The following is a 13,345-nucleotide window of genomic DNA, read 5'->3' as shown; positions in this document are numbered from 1 at the left end:
CTATTTGTTCACTATTACTTTAATACAAACAATGACAACGTTCATCTGAAAAGACAATACATATAATATAATACGAGTTGATTATATAATGATATACTCCTAATCCTCTATCTCCCTCCAAGTCTTTGGTATGAGAATCCATAGTTTGAAATTAAACAAAGACATCTATTTGATAGTTTCGTGTCGAAACTTAGTGGTTACATTTTCATATTTATTTCCCCATCCATTGCCAAATAAAGTTATTATTATTATTATGTGATGGTCGATTGCGATTGGTTGTCTAGAGGATGTAATTGAGCACAAGGCGTCAAAAACAGCTCCTTCGCAGTCATCTGCCTTCGAAGGGGTAACTATGGCCTTTCGCCTGTCCTTGCTTCGGGCTCTCCATGTAATGGTCGCGGTTGCACTCTCAACAGCCTTGTGTCCGTAAGCAGGGCACACAGTTTTACGAATTCGAGCCAGAGCATTTTTTCCATGGCCTGTCTTCCCACAATAAGAACAAAGATCTGGTTTATCTTTAACATTCTTTTGTTTTGTTTTTTTGTAGGTGCTGCTACTTGCTGCTTCTGTTATGTGGGAATCGATCAGATGAGAAGCAGATCGCTTACCGGCTTCTTGTGCCTCAACAAATTTAAATACCTCCTCCAAGGTCATGTTTTGATTTTTGTCACCTAGTATGTCTAATTGGATATCGTGGTCAGCGATGCCTCGAGTGAGCGCATCCCTAAGGATCTCGTCAGTGTAATTTACGGCAGTGTCACAGTTTGTGCATTGAATCACGAATTTGCATACACCAGCTTGGCCACGGGGTCCAAAACTACGTACTGGTTCATCTCGGTCTTGACGCATGTTGTGTACTGTGACTCTGGCTACCATAGTGTTTTCAACACGAATTGCAAGTTTTTAATGGCAATCAGTACTTCTTGTTCAGTTTTGTTTGTAATGCTGTCACCTGCTGATCGCGTCAGGTCCTTTCGTAGTTAATCATCGCAGCATTCTAGCAGTTGAATCACTTTGTCGCGACCTGTAATTTTAATAGAAACATAATCCGACCACCGTCAGACCATTCTTCACTAGAGCCAGCTGTTGATATGATTGGTCTTTTAACTTTTTCTACTTTGGCAGCAGTCCTGGAGTGTGTGTAGCACTGTGGGTTGTGATGAGGGCAGCATCATGATCATCAGTGACGTAGGTACAATCGGGAATAGGACAGACTACGGCAGGCATCGCTTTACTGCCTGGTACAATTGTTTGGTAGTTGCTCGATGGCTGCTTCTTATGTTGTTACTCTGCGTTGGACCGTTGTCATAAATAAGAACGATGCCTATTTGTTCACTATAACTTTAATACAAACAATGACAACGGTCATCTGAAAAGACAATAGATATAATATAATACGAGTTGATTATATAATGATATACTCGTAATCCTCTCGAATTAATTATAAAAATGTAAAACTGGTATTTTTTTAAGTCATTAGAACACGTCTACTTTCTATTTATATAAGTATTAGCATTTTCATTTTCATAAAATATTAATTTTTATTGTCGTCGGTAACATCGTCTTTCAAGTATTCTAAGATAACGGCTTATGTTTATTTACCAACCTTAATTGGAGTCTTAACTGAGTCGGCTCGTGAAAATCCTGATTTCTGGTGAAAAGGACATTGTTTCCACTATTCTAACATCCAATTCTATCAGTTGAGCAATTTAATATCAATTTAAGGACTATCTAAGCGTTAATTCAATCTAAAAACATGTTGACATTTGAAATATGTCACAAACAAAACACGTATCAACAAAACCACCTCAGTGACTTCTGCTACTTCGCATCATCGTACGTTTCTTAATAATCTCAATAAATCACGTCTTACAAGCAGCTGCATTGATCAGCCTTGGAGCGTTTGGATGCGGAAGTTATTTCTTCTGGATATGGCTTGGTCAACTAACATGACAGAAATTATTTGATTCATACATTATTCCAGACAGATCTACATTATGTTTTGCTATTGGGGAGGTTACTTATGGAAAGTTACTTAATATGAGAGAAAAATGCATAGTGTTTCAGTTTTTTTATGTATTATTTGAATTTTCTGGTGTATTGAGGTGAAAGTGGTGTTAATGACGGATCTTACTAATGAATGACAATACTTTTCCCAGATTAAAGCCGCTTACATTCATTTCAAGATGACAATATAATTTTAATGAAGTCCTTAAATCGGATTGTCAAGGAAGAGATTATTAACGCCATTTGTTACGCAAACAATACAAAACAGTATCCCTTCATTATTTATCGTAGTCCGGGGATACTTTTAAATCGTGTCAACATACGTTCTTGAAAGAACATCACATGTTTGTACAGTTTATGGTGGATTTTATGAAATTTTCAAAGGTTCTATTCTATTTAACCAACTTTTTTCCTCCCTAAAAAATAGTACCCCCACTTCATTTCTAACAATGTGATTTTTATATATTATTGCACTAAAGTATGTGTCAGTATTCATCAAATCCTTTCTATTTTTCAAAACCTTTCTTGGGTGAGAACTCTCTCAGACGCTCCATGGGACGCCTGTGCCTAATGCGCTTCACATTTTGAGACAAATGTTACCCTGGCAGTCTGCTCCCTATGTGTATCCCCAGTCTCGGAAAGCTGACTCTGCGACTGGCATACATAACTTTGTATCATAACAAATTTTATTACATCGTAATTAAAATCTGCCCACCCCTGACAATACCAGATCTTAACGATGTTTCCCCAACGAACACAATATTAAACATTCACAGGTTAACTGTTATAGCATGTTCTTTTCTATGCAACTTTTCCATGACCAGGTACTTTTAATACGCATGTGGAGCAATCGACAGCCACGCATCTCATCTTAAACACCACGCTATACCCAGATAACAGATAAACAACACTTTTAAGCCATTAATGTCTCAACCATCTTAGAACTCTGTTAATTAATTTGAAAACTACTATATCAGTTTCAGTTTTTGTCGAAGTAAGATGCCAACAATAGTATTATTTTCTATTAAAGCAATTCATTTCCAGCTCATGTCATTCGTATCTCTTCTGTCCGTCCATTACAGTCGGTTGGTTTACTGAAAGCACTTTTGGTACAAAACTTCCTTTGATAACCTGAAGGTGAAACAGAGGTCAAATAGGTATTTTGTCTCTGCATCAGTCGAGAATCGATCTCGCCGGGAGATTTGATATAACCAAAACTCAAACAGTTTAATACTCTTAAAAATCCGTGTCGGAACTTGGAGTTCATCCAGCAGTACACAAATGGATTATACATACAGTTCGACATGGCGAGCCAATGAGAAGCCATCCACACGATATTCATATACTGGCCATCGTAAATACCCGGGTTAACAGCACCTATAATGGTGATAACGTGAAGTGGTAGCCAGCAAACAGCGTATATTATAACAACTATTATCATCATCTTCGTAATCTGCAAATAGAAAAATAAACTCATATTCATATAAACGTCGACAACAACCTGTTTTAATAACACTACCGCAACCATGATTTACTCATATTAACAAATTTAAATCGTTCCTGGGTAGATTTAATTTTGTGATAGTTGACCACTATTTCTAGACATGTTATTGGGATATAGGGAATAGGGGAGACGTGATTTGTTCGGATATTTTTTACTATATTCCATGTCTATCATACTTGTCGATGGATACCTGTGGGATGCATTTCAATGTAAGGAAAATCGGCTATAAAAATTACATTATGTTGTCTGAAATGATTAGTACATGAAACAACGTGATCAAAGATGGTGGCAGAACACGCAATAACTGTATAAAATCAACATTTATATTTTCTGTGGGCTGTGTTCGGCTTAAATAATAGGGTCTCTTGATGGTTAAAGATGATATAAGCATTAACTCATAAGTATATTTCATATACTTATACGGTACGTTGTTCAGACATCTCAGTTACATCTGCAAAACATCCGTCTAACTGACTACTGATGTTAGGATTCTAGATAATAGCAATAAATCAACAGTCAACATGGAACCCATGAAGAAACTTGGTGTCTGGCCGTATTGGGATCTTAAATGACACTTCAAAAGCTATTTATAAGCTATAGTGATAATTTATAATGAACACGACCATTTCAAACACTTCAGTTCGACCACAGCAAATCTGTAGGCATTGGTAGTGTGACCAATTGTACATTGTAATCAAAGGCCACTTCAGACTAATTCGAAAAGCAATAAGTTACCGACTTATTAATTATATCTACAGATTTTCTTTACAAAATGAAACCTTTTCATCTTCAGACGTAATCTCATTTTATAGTCATAAGTCTTCTTGCTTGATGGTCATTCTGATATGAACTTTGTTTTTTATGAATACGGACTAGAGACCCACTACTACTATTCTTGTACTGGATAAGACTAATGCAAAGGTCTTTGTAGGTGCAGACAGGGTGAACAAATTGGTAAGACGCTAAATTGATCTTAAAACCCAGGACATGTAGTTAGGAATTGCCAAACGTCTGAAACATATCCTGGATATTTAAACACAAAACAGTAAAATGTCTTTCAACATCAAAACTATTTTGACCAGCCAGTTATCTTAAATGTACCTCAAGAAGACCCGTTTATTGGAGCAAAATATAATACGGCATTATTATGGCAATCTTGACCATAATGATTTGCATCACTTTTCCGAGATTTACCACCATGTAAGTCGACCCGGCCAGATCTAAAGATTTCTCTACCAAACCATTTAATTAATCCATATCTTACTACTTACGCTGGATGCAGACGTTACCTTGTTATCTACTAACCAATTATTCTAGTTTCTGGCAACACATCATTACATCCATTTAATTCCGGTCGGATTATAAAGATTTTATTCTCATTATTAGTCTGTCTAGTAGACAACACAAGTTATCAATGTCTGGAAGATCTGTATTGTTGATTACAAATTTGATTTTCTGATTGATTTAAAGTTTATTGGGTCTTCTCTGAATCATACACCATTACTTTCAGACACTACAATAAAACTCGAGAATAATTATGCCACATTATCACCATAGATTTGTGTTAAATCTGTAATTATGTGACTTTTGTTGCATGTAACAGAGTTCTCAAACGACCATTAGTGAATCCTTTTCTGAATTATCGTTTGGAATTATCGTTAACCCCCCTCCCCTCACTTAGAAAAAAGTATTACAGTTTTCTCGAATATGAAGATCAGCAAACATTGTGAGGGAATTTACTATTTCGCGTACTTACTCGGTATTGTACAAGGCTATTATATGACGTCGTAAGACGATAACTTAAGACACGCAACCAGTATTGAATATTATATAGATTATACAAAGTGCTTCATTACTCGTGATAAGGAAAATCAAAGTAAACCATAGAAAAATAATTAAATTCTACCTCATATACGAGTTGGAAGCCTTGAAAATGAGAAAGCAATAAATAACACCGAAGTACAATAAATAAAAATGGCACGGCTCGAGATTTAAGGTTTGCACTATTCATCATTGAAAACCACAGATATATAAATAAAACCAAAACAGGGCCAAATTAATGATAAGAAAAATATCCATAGAACTAAAATGTGATTCTACATCTCCGCATATTAACGAACCGCTTGTCATCACCATTGTGAAAATCTCCATGGGAATGAATTCAACATTATATACCACTCCTTTCGAAACAATTTTATTTTTCGCAACAATGAATATTTTAAACCATCGCCGTTTAAACTAAACCCCCTTATCAATGGGAGGATGGAACAGTGCTTCAATTTATCTCTGAGTAAGATGTGAATTTTATCAAACAAAACTACGAGAGGGGCTGCAAAAAAAAATACCTTCTTATCAAGATGTTTATTGATTGGCCGGTTTGAAAGTCATGTCGAATCATGCACCGGTGTTATATATATTTTTATCGGGGTGGAAAAAAAAAAAAAAAAAAAAAAAAAAAAAACATTATCCAACCCGGGTTTTATGGCCGGTTTTAATTTAAGAAATATAATGTAAAAGTACACATAAAGGCAAGCCAGTTATTGAAATTGGTTGTAAGACCAATTTATCGCATTTATCTCATGAATAAAATTCCAGAAACCTCCTCCTTTATCAAGGAGCAAGTTATCAACTTGTGAATTCTATCCTATTTCTGTCTACTGTTTATTGCATTATATTGATCTTCGAAACCTTATTTTCATAAAAATCATCAATGGATGTAAAATATAGGTTTGCTTGTTTTAAATCTGAAGGGTGCTTGACTTGAGTACGTGAGTAGCATCGTTATAAAATTTCGTAAAGGTCTCTGCTTGTGTAAGTAGGCGTAGACTTGTATACTTAAATGTTCGTGACCATGAACCAAGAAACGAAAATGTCATTACGTCTCGAATAAGTGAATCTAAGAAGTCCTAAAATCGGATATTAATCATGCAGCGAAAGATAAGACGATCCTCTAAATAGACGTTATTGAAGTAGACTTTGTTCAGTTTGAAATATTGGACGTATTGTCTACTTTTCTCGTCAAATTCCCTCCTTATACTCCAGAAATATTGGAAATTACAAATCAATCGATTCATCACAATCTGTTATAATTCTCAGACAAACAGGTCTCTTGCACTCGCGTTAATAGGCTATTCTTCTTTACGCCACGAAATCGGTTTCTATAATACAATTCACATTAAAGGATTCTGTAGCGCCATGTCGTCTGTTTCATTCATGCAATTCAGAGGAAAGTTTTCTGTTTAACCTTAATTAAGATCTGATCATTGAAAATGACATGATTTGCAATATTTATCGTCATATATATGAATTGTACTTCACAATTTACCATTCCATTTATATCGCTATTTGAGACGTTTCACTACGCTTCTGGATCCCATCAATCAAGAGAAGAAAAGGGGGGAGGATGTTTGGGTGGGATTGTATTTGCGATGGCAAATGGCAAGACAAGTTTTTAGACTATAGACGGACAACTTTCCCTTTTGTATCGTTCCCCGAACCGAGCAGTATTGGAAATAGGAGTTGTCTCGGTGCCAACTGTGTATTTCTGGCAACATCGATTTAATACTCTGGATGATATTGCTCTACTTCCTGTTAAGTAAATAGCACACTACATTTTATATAGGTTCTAGTAGATCATGCCAAGGTATTACAGTGACAAGTTCGGAAATTATCCAATTAACATCACACTATGTGATACTTTAGTAGTAGCAGGAAATAACCTCTTTCAGCTTCTTTACTGACAGTCAAATATTCAAACTACATCAGTTCAGGTTAACTTGAGATCTTGATTCAAGTTACATAACGGTTGTTTATGAAAATAACACGATTATATTTCGAATTCTTTTTATTTGACAAATACTTGAAGATAAGTTAGATCTCCGGTACAAATTGTCCAGCTCAATTGAAGCAAACTTCCTGATTAATAAGCGAATTACGTTGCTACTGAGGAAGACTATTTCTGAGGGCATAACTGTAACACATTGTCATTTTTTCAGCACACAATATGGACGTAATAAGAGAAACTGAGCTTTGCGTATTTAATTACAATGGACGAAATCATTTTTCACAAATTTGCATTAACCTCTTAATATCGGGGGAGCTCGTTAAAAATATACATTCGATACGGCCAATGCCCATCTTCAATAAAACCCTCTCTGGTGACCTGATGCTAATTGATGTGATTGTAAATTGACAACTCGGATCACTTTTCTTCGTAAAATTAGTTTGTGGCTTTCGTTTTCGTGTATTTAGTCTGTGAAAGCTACTTCCTTTAAACCATAGTTTTAATTTAGTTAATTATAAAGCAGCACAGATATTAAAGGGATATTCTGTTTTTTTTGAAGGTCGAAAATTTTTTTTGCTCAAATTTGTGAAAACTGTACATTAAAATCTAGAGAAATGTGCCCTTCACGAATTTGTCTAATAGCTGTAACTAAAAGAATCCAGCTGATAATTTCAAACGCCAAAAATATTTTAAAAAAAACAATACGTAAGGTTTTTAAGAAGTTCGTTATGCTTTTTGGAAGCAAACTGCTGTACGGATTTGAGTAAAATAAACGCCTTATTGTAGAAAAATATATCTCTTACTTATTCTAAATGTTTAAACTAATAATATTTAGCCAAAGCCAAACTGCTTAATTACCAATTAGTACTCTTTTTTTATCAAGACGATACATAGATGTCAATAGTATAGGCTACTTTAAAATATTTTCAGGTATAATAAAACGACGTTTTTGATAATGAAAACTTTTAACAAAAAAGCAGAATACTCCTTTTAATACAGTTTTAAATACCATAATAAAATAGGTATCTTAACACAACAGCAATAGCTGTTTAATTATAGTTTGTTTAATTCCCCTATCTCGCCATGAAGAAACGACGATTCTGGCAAATATCATGTGTAGTCTTAATTCAATTAAAATTTATTTACTGGATTTGCGATACTATGGTTACATACAGCGAAATGTATTGAAAGGGTGTTGTTCCTGCAACTTGTATGATAGATAACAGATAATATCCTTTTGAAGCTTCTTTATTGTATCTATACAATGCATAGTATTTGCGATTACTGGAATTAGCTATCGCATGGTTTACGGTGGAAATCTCTGAAATCTCAGTTACATAGTTTAACACCTGATAATTTTGGACTTCACTAAATTCCATTCTCTCAGTTCTCCATATAAAATATTGTTCTCCTATCTGCTCTACAGAAAAGGGTTATATTTTTTTACCTTTCGGATTTTCTGTTAATCATTAAATCCTGCTTTGTATTTGTCAATCCTGTACACGGAAGTACATGATAGTGTGAAGGAGAGTGGTTAAAACTAATGAGTGTTGAAGTGTTAATGATTTGTGAGTTATCTCAAGATGCAGTAAGAAATAAGCTGATAGTATCCTATTGTTTCATTTATTAACATCCTAATCCACGCACCTACAGAAAACCTTTCGATACACGTGCATTAAAAGTAACATAGAATTTCAATTCAACCCCTCAAACAATGATAATGAAATAAAATAATGAATTTGAAAGAAGCCTTTCATTAAATTATGAAATGAATTAGAAAATAATAATTGTATTTCATCGATATTTAATGTATTAGTTCTAGGTAAAAGGTTGTACAAGAATGAATGAAAAGGATCTATCCTTTAAATTGTCTGTTTTTTTGTTTCAGAGTTACTGTTTTGTAGAAATTGTATGAAATAAAATCTGCCAAGAATCGGATAGAGTCATCTATCCGCTACCATTTTTTGTCGTCAATTTAACATAATTCATTGATGGAACTTTCAGTTTAAAGAAAGTAATCCCAAAATTGTCTAAAGTGGAACATGAGATATCATATATAATAATCTAATATATTAGGTAAACTACCTTTAATTGGTCGTGTTGATATTGCTATTAATGTAATATTTGATTTAAAATGAAAGAGAAAATAACTCAATTATTGTTTTATGAGAGATAGAATTACGTACTCACTGTTGAGAGGAAGCTTTCATGTAAGATATATTCAGAGTGGTAAATGAAGTTGCATACAGCACTGCATTCTATGTATTAGTTGATGAAAGGAATTAAATTTCGAAAGTGTATTGACAATCCCTTGGGAGAAAAACGCACAAATGTTTGCGTAAAAATTAATTGTCCTAGCATATTCTGAAAGACTTTTTCACTTCTCCTGTAATTGAAACTAATTCCATTTAAAACTACTGAACACATCAAAGATATTATGTATTATCTAGTTTGATTGAGGCACACGTCGTTAGTCAAAGGTGTCTGTGTTTTTGCAATGTATAAAATTGTGAAAGGGCAATACGTCGAAATAGACATTTTACACCCTATTCGATCTTCACTAGTTTCTCCCTTGCCTGATGGTGTGTGCATGATTTGATAGAAGTGATGTTACAACTTAATCAATGTGATGTAAAGTATATTTAACCTCGAGCTATCTAGCAAAAGGTTATATACAAACTCTATACATAAACTTAACTGCTTTTCAACACCACGGATTCCAAAATAAAAGGCGAGACGTCAATTATGGATATACATGGATACGGAGGCTCGGATGTCGACGATAAGCTGTGAACAAGTTAAAATATTCCTGTTTCTGAGATATAATGAATATAATGAAACACGGCCGAAATTTAACAGTTAGATCCTATTGTCGTCTTTCTTTAAATAAAGCGGAAAAAAGTCTGACGTTACTGTTTTGCTATTAAAATAGTTTGTAATGTTAACTAGTCAAGCAATATGAAAAATTGAAATTGTTCAGCAAATGTTTTAAAAAATAATGTACTGTCTTTCACTGTTCCAATCTATATTCTGTGGTGATAATACTCATCAAAATGTTGCTGCAATGTTTGAAATTTCGTATTTAAATCTGTTAGGATATTTTGAAATTGATTCGACATATTTTGCAATCTCCTGTCTTTGGATAACATAATCCTGTACTGGACTCGAATTTCGTTGCCATTGATTTGATTATTATGAATCCTAGTCTCGACCACACGAGGAAATGACAATAATGTTAGCTCACATGCTTGTGCTATGCGGCTGAAGTTGCCTTTCGAAGAATTCATGGGGTTAATCTTTGGGGAAATGGATGTACATTAACAATTTGTCAATATCAATTATTGTTTTTTTATCACTTTCAATTCATGAAATGCCATGGGTGCAAAACCTGCTAATTTCAAAGACTACCATTCCCCGCCAAGTCTGAACATTAGACTACATTATGCGTTATTTAATGCATTGGTTAAATTAATGAAGATTCAGGTCAGGTCGATTTCTAGCCACATAAATAGTTTCAATTTACAACAGCCTATTGAATTCTGAAAAAACGTGGAGAAAACTGATAATGGTTAAAACCAGTCTATGTAAGCCTACGTGTTATTCGAAAAGTCAATGTTATTTTTTTCTCATTTGCAGATGGTGGAAAATATTAGAATTAGAAAATTAGAAAGACGAATTTTTCTAAAGTAAATTTCTAAGACGTGTCAATTCATCAAATTTAGACTTTATTCAGATGTGATTCGACTGTCAAAACTCGATGATGCAATAATTACTATCATTTCAGATGTTGGGTCAAGGTCGCTGTTATTTGTGTTCAAAGATTCAACAAAATAACTATCTTTACGGTCAGTTTTATAGTTCATACGATATTAAAGATTAAAGCAATCTCATCATCTCGCCTCAATAATCTGCCAACTGTCGATTTACTTAAGGAAATGGGCAGTCTTCAAACACCCCTAAAAGTACAAGAAATTCAGTCGCCTTCCAGCTTTGTTTGTTTGTTATCAAATATGAAACATGTTCAATCAGCAAACGAAGACAAAGAGAACACAGTCTGTTAGATATCTGATTCATAGTTGTTGTTTCTTTGTAATTATGTTTTGCTATTCAGTGCCAATAATAGTTTAGGAATTCGACTACATTCCTTCCAGTTTGTCCGACATATATCATACCAAACCTCTATCATCCTTCGCTCTGAAAATGCTGATTTGGGAACCCCTCGGCAGTTTACATATTTTCGGGCAAACTGATTCTAACAATTATTGTTTTAATCTTTAGTAATGTAGTTATAGAATGTATATATCAGCACGTGCCATTGGCGAACGAAATTGCAAGATGACAACTATTACAGAATTAATAACACGAAATAGCTAAATTCCAATGAAGCTACCTAGCCCAAAGCTTTGAGTTCACGATTGATCAAATTTTATTAAGTTTCAGCATTAATAATCTACTGATATGACTGGGAAATAAGTATGGTCGAGACCCAGTTTATTTGAGGCTTATGTCTAATTTTCCTTGACCTGACCACAAACTGTGGACAATCTCCTAGATTGCAACCGATGAACCTAAACTCGATTTTATCATCATATGCATGAGATTAACTTGCAGAATAAACATGAACTAACCTTTCGTTTTGACTCAGCCATAATTCGATCTCTTGTAGATACAGCTTCACCAGGTGGTTTCTTGATACACATTACATATGTTATTCTACCATAAGTAAAGGCTAGTACTAGGAGTGGTATAAAATATTGTAATAGTAATATACTGACACTGTAGGTATACCTAGCAGTTCCATTACTCCAGATTTCCTCACAAAATTCTGGTGCTGTAGGGTAGTCGACGTATTTATGAGCTTTAGAATATAAAGCAGTCGGTAATGGGATAATGAAGGAACAGAACCAAACACATCCTATTATAACACTTGCTTGTTTCTTGCTTAATTTTTGTCTTAAAGGATAAATAATCGCCACATAACGATCGATGCTTATGGCCACGAGAGTAAAACAGCTTAAAAATACGGCAGCGGTTTGTAAAAATGTCACTATGGGACACAAAATGTCACCAAATGGCCAGTAGTTCAGCACAAGATTCGCCACAAAAGTAAATGGAATGCAGAAAATGGCCATCAAAATATCACTAATAGCCAAACTAATAATGAAAAAGTTTATCACTGTGCGCATGCGTCGTACCCGTAAAATTGTATAACATACTATAAGATTTCCACCAACGGCTAAGACAATAATTAATGTGTACATAGTTATGATTATAGCCTGAAGGTATGTTTGGACCTCTAATGGTGCATAGCCTGGTGGTGTGTCCGAGGAAGAATTAAAGAACCACGGTGTTGTGTTGCGTTGATCCATTTTGAAAGCAGACCAAAAACCTTTTATCAACAATGGACTCCTGTCCTCATTTCAAATTACAATCTGAAATTATAGAAAATTCAAATTTACAAATTTATATCAATTAAAGATATCAAATACTTAATATCTATTCCTTCCGTCTAACTAACCCTGCATGTAAACTTTCATTTGAATAAGCCAAAAGAAAACAAGACATTTACCTGAGTGCATAATTGCATAACCCAATCAACGCAACCCACTGTTGATTAAGAATTAACAAAAAAGAGTCTATGCTTTATAGTTAAACAAAGTTAACTATGTTCACGATTTAAGAATTCAACTCAAAATATAGACGCAAACCAGTTAGACGCCAGCAAAACATCTATCCTATTGTCGGAAAACTACATCAACGTAGAAAAATGTTTCTGCATTTGCTAATATTAAAACTTATCTAATTATACTGAGAACTATAATAACACAATTATATATGACAATTCTCCTATTCGTTCAAACACAGAACAGCAACTGATTCCGTATTCCGTTTCGGTGTACTTACAATTCATAGAAATTTCAAGTTTTGTGAAAGTAAAATAGCTCGTGTGTATATTAAGAACAGAAAATCTCACACTACATTTACACTACAGCTTTAATATATCTAACTTATTATCAGACATAATCCATTAGAATATGATATGATTTGAT

General features: G+C 34.2%; 2 protein-coding genes across 2 annotated transcripts; both read right to left on the bottom strand.

Annotated features, from left to right (window-relative positions):
• On the bottom strand, positions 1-876 carry LOTGIDRAFT_166622 (hypothetical protein; the record flags this gene model as incomplete). Its single annotated transcript, XM_009063683.1, has 2 exons — positions 1-45; positions 202-876. The coding sequence occupies 2 exons, from the start codon at positions 874-876 to the stop codon at positions 1-3; spliced, it is 720 nt and encodes a 239-aa protein (XP_009061931.1).
• A 2,350-nt stretch (positions 877-3,226) lies between these two features.
• Positions 3,227-12,580, bottom strand: LOTGIDRAFT_72476 (hypothetical protein; the record flags this gene model as incomplete). The annotated part of the gene is made up of 2 exons (XM_009063588.1): positions 3,227-3,460; positions 11,924-12,580. Coding segments are annotated over 2 exons (891 nt in total), but the record flags the coding sequence as incomplete, so codon positions are not given.
• Between the last annotated feature and the right edge of the window lie 765 nt (positions 12,581-13,345).

Source organism: Lottia gigantea, assembly GCF_000327385.1.
Source record: "Lottia gigantea unplaced genomic scaffold LOTGIsca_59, whole genome shotgun sequence".
Lineage (NCBI taxonomy): Eukaryota > Metazoa > Mollusca > Gastropoda > Lottiidae > Lottia > Lottia gigantea.
The sequence above is the reverse complement of the archived record's forward strand: the minus strand, read 5'-3'. Positions and strand labels throughout refer to the sequence as shown.